Source organism: Arachis hypogaea, chromosome 9, assembly GCF_003086295.3.
Source record: "Arachis hypogaea cultivar Tifrunner chromosome 9, arahy.Tifrunner.gnm2.J5K5, whole genome shotgun sequence".
Lineage (NCBI taxonomy): Eukaryota > Viridiplantae > Streptophyta > Magnoliopsida > Fabales > Fabaceae > Arachis > Arachis hypogaea.
In genome coordinates this window covers 104,504,855-104,512,579 of record NC_092044.1, presented here as the reverse complement: position 1 = coordinate 104,512,579, position 7,725 = coordinate 104,504,855, and the positions used below count along the sequence as shown (strand labels likewise).

Below are 7,725 nucleotides of genomic sequence, written 5' to 3'. Positions count from 1 at the left end.
CTGAGTGGAGTTGCGCGAACTGTATTCCTAGCGAGTACTGTCCTCCAACTCACTGATCATTTTATTACAGGAGTGGAACAAATGAGAAACGGAGGAGTTCCAAAGCATTCTGACTGAGTAAGGCTGCAGCTGAAGTGAATAGAATTGAGGAGTTATCATGTTGGTTGATAACAAACACAAGGTGAACTGGTAATAAAAAACCAGTGAGTCAAAGTGACGCTGAAGCCAGTGAAATGCAGAAATGCTCCAAAGGAGAAGCCGCAAAGATGAACAAAGTGAACCAAATGGCGAGTTGTTGCTGCCATAAGAGAACCAAACAAACCAGCTGTTGACCACCATTGGAGCTATTAAGTGGCTGGAGGATGAAGCCGAGGGCACCAAGTCCAAAAGTCGAAAGAATGAAAAATTGTGGCAGACTTAGGAAGAAAAAATGAACCCCCAAAAAAGGAATGAATTTGTGCTGCACTGGAGGAAGTAAAAAAGAACTTCCAGGAGGCTACTCTCATCAACAAAGGATGGATTGCTGCAGATGAACCAATGAACCCACAGAAGGAAAGCTTACCTGGCAGTAGCGGATGAGGTGAACAAACTACCTGAAGAGCCTGCATCCCAGTTAACCCAAAGGAGAACGATCAGATGAACCAAAAAACTCCAGAAGTAAAACCAGTACTTGTGTGCAGCACTCGATGAAGTAAACAAAGAACTCCCTGAAGAGGTTGTACTCCCAGCCAACCCAAAGGACGGAGTTGATGCAGATGAACCAAATGAAAGAGGTTGGCTCTGTGTAGAAAGCCGCAAACTGACTATTATCAGGAGACACCTGAGCACCAAGAATCGAACCACTGCTAACAGTAGCACTAGAACAGAACCTGAGACTGACTATTTGACGAAGAGCTGACCCCAAAAATGCCACTACCAGTGCTTCCAACAGCAGCAGATGAGCTAGAAAAGGCAGAAACTGCTAGATTACCAACTCCTCCATCCTTAATACTCTTAGTTTCCAGAGGTTCTGTGCCAGAAGACGATACAGGAAAACCTGTTGAAAGGGAAGGAGTGGATCCAAATTTGAAATGGAAGCAGTTGAACTTGAAGTCGAAGATGACACCACGGGGTGGAAGAACTGCAATTGTTTGATGCAGTCATGGCAGCAGCACTGGTTGTCATTATGGAGCCAGCAGATGCAAAAGCATTGCTAGTGCTGGTGCTGCTTGCTGCAAGGGATGAGCTACTGAATATATTTTGACTGGCAAAATTATTTGATCCAAGAGAAGAAAAGGTGAAGACATTGGTGGCTTAAAGCAATAGACCCATTATTTTGACCTTGATGTTGAACTCTGGCCAAAAGTAAATATACTTGTGCGGTGATGTTGATGTGACAGGAGAAACAGCAGGTCCAGATGACCTTACAGAAAATCCCATATCCTTGTTGGTCTCAGTACCACCTTTTTCAGACTCACGAACTTTGGGCCTAGAATCAGTTGTACCAGCAACTGTCGTTGAACTGCAATCAAGAGGAAGATTACACAGAGTCATTTTAACACATTCAAAATACAAGATGTGATACCAAAGAACAGTTCAATCTACATTCGCTATGACATATTACAGAAATCAGACAGTACCATAGACCAAAATTTAAAAAAGGACAATAAAATGAGAAAGATATACTCCCAAGACCCAATGCGATCACTCATTCAGAGGCTGGGTTTTTTCTCCCCCAACAAATGTAACAGAAACATATTAAGTGCCTAAGACATATTACCTCACCAAATCATAGCCATAAATTTGCTATGATAGTTTTTATCTAATCATCCACAGAAACAATATAGTAAAACTAGAAATGGAGTACAGTCAGACAACAGCATCTAGTAGGATGTGTGGATGCATAAAACACTAGTTTTCTATATTCTTTTAGAGTGAAAATTATGATTAAACTAATAATTCTATTAGCAGGGGTTCTCCAACCTACTAAGGATGAAATGACATTCAGTGAATAAGATGTGCAGCATTCGACATGTGCCTAAAAACATCCTATAATTTCTCACAAACCCCCACACAAAATGACATAGACATATAAACAAATTGAAGAATTGCAGTAGAGCTCTCTAAAAGGATGTAACCAATTACATATACTAACCTGACAAAGTTTCCTGCCATTGAGTCAGATGCACCAAACTTCACAGGACTGAATCCTTCGCCAGGCGATGATGAACTAAATGCACTTGCGGAACCTTTTCCAAACCAATATGGGAGCTGATTTGGTTAGATTGTCTGCTGGAGCACCAGTAGCAGTGGACGAAACCACATTACTAGCAAATTAAACATGGCAGGATTAGCAACAGACCCATTTGGGGAAGCAGGTTTCTCAGAACCAAAACTTATTTTGTAGCTTCTGTAATTCCAACTGTAACTGGATTATTTGCCCCAGGGATAGATGGTGTTATAGATGTTGATATATCAACCTTCTCACCAACCCTAGTCGCAGCAGCCCCAACATAACCTTCACCATCAACTGCCAAATTTTAGATCCTGTCAGAGAGGTAGTTTTCTCTGCCGTAGCGATTGAGCCACTTGTTTCTTTCTCAGCAGCAGGAAAAGATGACACAGCCCCATTAGGATATGCATCATCATCCAGTCAAGAAATCCTGGGTGAAGAATGACAAGAATATTGAATAATCAATGATCCAAGTTCAACCTATACCTCTAAATATAAAAACACTTCATATCATAGTCTGTACCATATAAACAGCCAAATAGGAAGTAATACTGATCTCTTACCTCTGCGCACTCATATGGAATGCACTCTTCTTCTGTGGATGGAAAGAAACGGAATTTATCATGCTAGAATCAACAGACTTTGCACTAGACATGAATTGGTTCTTGGGTTGTGGCATCTACATCAGAAGGAGCATTAAGCTTCAACGGACGATTTTCAACTAGGTCTTTCTGCAAGGTTAACTTCTGGCCACCAGGAAACAGATTTCCAACTTTCCATCTAATTTATTATCTTGCATATTTTCCAGCAATTTTGATGAATCTACAGTTTCCATGCTACGAAGCGCCTGTCCTCTTAACATAGAAGGGGACAATTTCATTGGTGATATGTCATTCACCGTTGATAGCCTTGATTCAGATGATTTTTCTTTAGGGGAGACCAACTTATCAAGCTGCTGGAGTATTTTTGATGCCATCTCACTTGATTTTGTGGGTAAAGCGGGAAGCTCGTACCAGGCTTACTGTCATTCACGTTCTCATCCATCAGAGTAGGATTCTGACTTGAGGATGATGGTTGCTGAGAATAATCACCGCCAGCTCCACTCCTAGCAATAGACAGAGAGCTGCTACCTTTAGAATATAGAAGATTAGACTTTTGACGGACTCTGCGTATAGGACCAACAGATCCTATATCATTATCCAATGTTAAACTGCTACGCTTTAATGCCTGCAAAAGTCAGGGAAATAAAAACAAAATGAATTCTAGTAACATGCATAACACAAGAGAAAAGGGCATAAAACCAATAGTGCTTTTACCCCGGGTATGGATCCAGAAAGCATGCCTCGATCCAATGCAGACTGAGTAGATGATGACGGCTCACCATCAACAGCAAGCCGACCACCCTGAACACAAATATAGCAGATATAACAATTTCTCCAAGTGACATTATAATCTTAAGTGTCATTGAGAAAAAGGTAAACCTTGAGGGTTGACGTTACATAAGGTCGGGAATAAGTGTCCGAGCCATACTATATATTGCAGACCGGCCACGAGATCTTGGGGGTCACAAAACCATTTCATGAACCGCAGCATGTCTAGTATTCCTCGGCACAATTGATGTAACAGATGAACTAAGAGAGAAATTTTCACTTTTCGGGAAGGTCAAATCATCCCTCCGAGCAGTACTTCGGACACCTAACATAGCTGCAGAAACCTTGGAAGGCCTACTCCCATGTATGCCTTTGCAAGCTCTGCAGGTGAAGCAACATCCTCAATAGAACCTAGTGACATTACATAGCAATCTATGTGAGAGGGAGCACAATTGATAAGCCTGTAGTTTATCAACAAATCACAATTAGATGGCATCAAAGGAAAGAGTATGAGGACAAGTAATCATACACTTGAAGTGGCATATGGGTTACAGCAAGATGCTTATCAACATTATCTAGAGGAGTGTTTTGGGATACTCTTCTTTGGTTCGCAAGGCAACCTTGGCTCCATGGCGATGTCCTTTTTCCTCTCCTCACCCTCTTGGGTAGGTGCATCAGGTGCATCCTCAGTTCTTGACCGCATAAGTGCTGTCAACCGGTCAACCTCAGATCTGTGGAACAGTAAAATTTTATCAAACAAAAAAGCCAAATAAAGAAAATACACCGTACATAGGCAACAGGAAGAATGAAATTAGACCGATTGAAATGTTAACTTCAATTTACACAGGACATACAAAAATATATAGAGAAACAATAAATGTAAGATAAAATCAAAATCAGCCAATAAATGTAAGGTAGAATCAGATGTATCTTATGAACGGAAAAAAAAAAAACTGTAAAAGAAAACCATTATACGAAAAGCGCAAATCAACAGAATGCAAAAGTGCACGAAGAATTCAAAGAAGTTAATTAAATTGATTTTCAAAACTAAAAGTTATGTATAAAGCTTTTTAAAATAAGATCACTGATTATACAAACACATAAACCATGAGGTAAATACGAATCAAGCTAGCTAACTGGTAGTTACTAAGAAAACAATAATTCCTCATTCACATGCTAATAATAAACTTACCTGGTGAAAGTCTTCTGCCTTAATAGTTCTCAAGTTCAGATAAACTCTCTCCATCAGAACAAATAATCTGAACATCACTTTCATGATGTGCTACATATTGCTTGCCAGATGAATTGTTTCCAACCTGTTTCCACACAATATATAGGAAAACTAAATTCAATATGATAATTAAAATGATGTACAGGGCGAAATAAACAGTTCACCTCCAAGAACAATAACCAATGTAAATTTAAAATGATTATGCAACAAGCTACCCCTCGAGCTACCAATGAACATTTCATGGAACCACTTACATCCAGATTGAAATTTAGCTATTGAAATAAAGAAATACCAAATGAGTACATAGTAATACTATTCTTAAAATTATTTTTATATTACAGAGAGAGGATTTAAAAAATGGCGCCAACTACAAAATTAACCATACACCAGGCATAACTTACCTGATACAAATTTATTATTCATTATTATAATTTGGTACAAAATATCAACTTCAGATGCCACTAAAATACAGTATATAGTTAGAAAGAAAGCATGTTCTAATACATGTTATGTTAGTTCAAAATCATTGCAAACCCCCCCCCCCCCGGGCCCCCCGAGCGGGAAAAAACAACCACACAAATTATGTTATATCATATTATAAAATTAACATATAAGAAGCATGCATACTTACAAATGGAGCTTCTTGATGATTATCCCGCAATACCTGTTCTGTTTCTGTGTCTAAAAAGAAAATGAAAAAAAAAAAGGTCCGTAAATTGTAAGTTAGTGATTTACTTTATTAATTTATTTCACTTCAGACGATAGCAACCCAACAAAATATTTGGTAAATTCACAGAAAACTCGCAATAAATAAAGCAACTGTTCTGCCAGGGGCATACAAGAGCAATATTGGATGGGAAATTTGAAACAAGTTAACAGATTTAGATCCATATTGAGCTATATTCCTAGCTTCCAGAGCGAAAAAATAGTTCAAGTGCAATGCAGCTCAAACAGTCATCAGAATCCCCAGCTTCCACCAATGAAATGTTAAAAACTTGAGGTCAAAACACTTATTTGGGGAAAACTTGTTGTAGAAAAAACACTTCAGGACAAAGACTCGAATGGAATACTAATTTTCTGTAATATTACCCATATCACGGTTTTGCAACAATTTATCACTATTTTTAGAAGAAAATGACAAACACTAAGAAATAGTCTTTGACTGGAGATCTTATGGACAAGGGTTTGAGACCTTATGATCAGCAATACAGACAGCAGAGTCATGATTGGAGACTGCAAGCACAAACTTTCTCTCACATTTAAGTAGAACAAGATAGCAAGGGGCAACTCATCGCAGTAAACGGGATATTCTATTGTCTGCCATTTCTCTTTCACTTTCAACGAACTATGTTTAATATTTCCATAAACGATGAAGACTAAAGCTCTATCCTTCTAGGCAAATCAACAAACCAAGCTCAAACCAACAATGAATAACTCGGTTACTTCAAAAGAGCATGATGAAAACAATCAGTAACCTACCCTCCGCCTTTAAGCGCTTTAAGGAACTGAAGACACCACCACGGAAACGACAACAATCAATTATTAATTTAAAACATTCAATGCGAGCAACCAAAGCTCGCATAAAAAGTTCCCCTCGTCAAATAACAAAACCCCAAAAAGCATAGCAAAAAGAAAAAACACTCAAAAACGAATAACCACTCAAATTTACAAAATTTAGGCAAGGAATTAAAAAATTACAAAACAGAGCAACCAATTCACAAACAAGCAATGAAACGAATGAATTGAGAAACCCTTCAATTAAAAGTAATAAACAAAATATTAGTTATTTAGATAAGGAGGAAAAAGAATAAAAAACAAACCTTTAGAGGAGGAAGGGTGAGAAGGAGGATTGGTAGGGGGAGGAGGAGGAGGAGGAGGTGGGGGAAGGCGTTTGCGGAAGATAGAGGAGAAGAAAGAGTTGGCGCTTTGAAAGATGAAGCGTTGTGCGGGATCGCGGATAAGCTTGTAGAACCATCCTTCATTATTTCTTTGAGCGGCGGCTGTAGGGTTTCTGAGGGAGTTGCAGGACGATCATACGGCGTCGTTTGGGTCCTTCGGAAGGGGCGTTTTCGGAACTTCCCTCCTGTTCCCAACCCTTCTCCGTAAGGGTTCTTCTTGTTGTTCTCCTTCTCTTCTTCTGTCGCCATCAGAGAGAGAGAGAGAGAGTAGAAGAGGGAGAGTCTGTTGTTCGTTCGAAGCTCCAAGGACGCAAAGAAAGAGAGAAGGGAGAAGGGAGAGAGAAAGGGGAATTAGGGTTTTAAGCGAAGAGAGAGAGAATAATAGAGAGAGAATAAAATAAGAAAAAGTAGTAATAATTGTGAAAAAATGAAAATGAAATCTTTGGAAAATGTTCAAACGAGAATGACACTTCCCTTTTGTAGGAGAAAAAAAAATTTTAAAGAATTGAAAATTTTAATTAAAAAATTGTACTACTATCCCGTCTTATATATTTAGAAAATTGTTCTATTCTCTTCTCTCTTTTTTTTCTCAATTTCCTGGAATTTTCTCCATGAGAGTGGTCCAGATCCAAAATCTAGAGAGCACAGTACGATATTTATTTCCTCAATTAATTTGGATTTTTTACATGGATGCCAAAATCTTTTGCATTACATTTATAGCAGTTTGATTATTGATAGTTGAATTTAATTTTAATATAATATTTTTTGTGACTTATTTTTTTTAATATAATATGAGTATAAATAGTTTTACACTTTTTTTTTTATTAGGATGAGATGAGATTCGAATTAGAAATCTTAGGTGAAAAAGAAAAATTATTATATTTAAATTATAGTTCTTTAGTATTAACCTGAATGATCATTTAAAAAAATTAAAAAATAAATATAATTATATAACTGTATAAAATATTTTATATTATTAATATATTAAAATTAAATTTTTAATAATTTGTTTTG

At 37.8% G+C, this 7,725-nt stretch overlaps 1 protein-coding gene and 1 long non-coding RNA gene across 2 annotated transcripts; both read right to left on the bottom strand.

The window, feature by feature from the left end:
• Nucleotides 1-3,091: 3,091 nt before the first annotated feature.
• LOC112711440 (uncharacterized) lies at nucleotides 3,092-3,993 on the bottom strand. The gene is made up of 3 exons (XR_003157489.3): nucleotides 3,694-3,993; nucleotides 3,529-3,615; nucleotides 3,092-3,439 (listed from the first exon to the last, which is right to left on the bottom strand). It is a non-coding gene; the product is annotated as an uncharacterized lncRNA (long non-coding RNA).
• Nucleotides 3,994-4,111: 118 nt separating this feature from the next.
• On the bottom strand, nucleotides 4,112-7,161 carry LOC140175356 (uncharacterized). Its single transcript, XM_072203360.1, has 4 exons — nucleotides 6,634-7,161; nucleotides 5,445-5,494; nucleotides 4,775-4,898; nucleotides 4,112-4,313 (listed from the first exon to the last, which is right to left on the bottom strand). The coding sequence occupies exons 1-3, from the start codon at nucleotides 6,958-6,960 to the stop codon at nucleotides 4,865-4,867; spliced, it is 411 nt and encodes a 136-aa protein (XP_072059461.1). The 5' UTR covers nucleotides 6,961-7,161; the 3' UTR covers nucleotides 4,112-4,313; nucleotides 4,775-4,864.
• Between the last annotated feature and the right edge of the window lie 564 nt (nucleotides 7,162-7,725).

Coding starts and splice junctions, on each gene's coding strand:
- LOC140175356 (XM_072203360.1), bottom strand. CDS start 6,960: ATGGCGACAGAAGAAGAGAAGGAGAACAACAAGAAGAACCCTTACGGA. Junction 5,495..6,633: donor TCACCCTTCCTCCTCTAAAG/GTTTGTTTTTTA, acceptor TTTTCTTTTTAG/ACACAGAAACAGAACAGGTA. Junction 4,899..5,444: donor ATCATCAAGAAGCTCCATTT/GTAAGTATGCAT, acceptor GTGTGGAAACAG/GTTGGAAACAATTCATCTGG.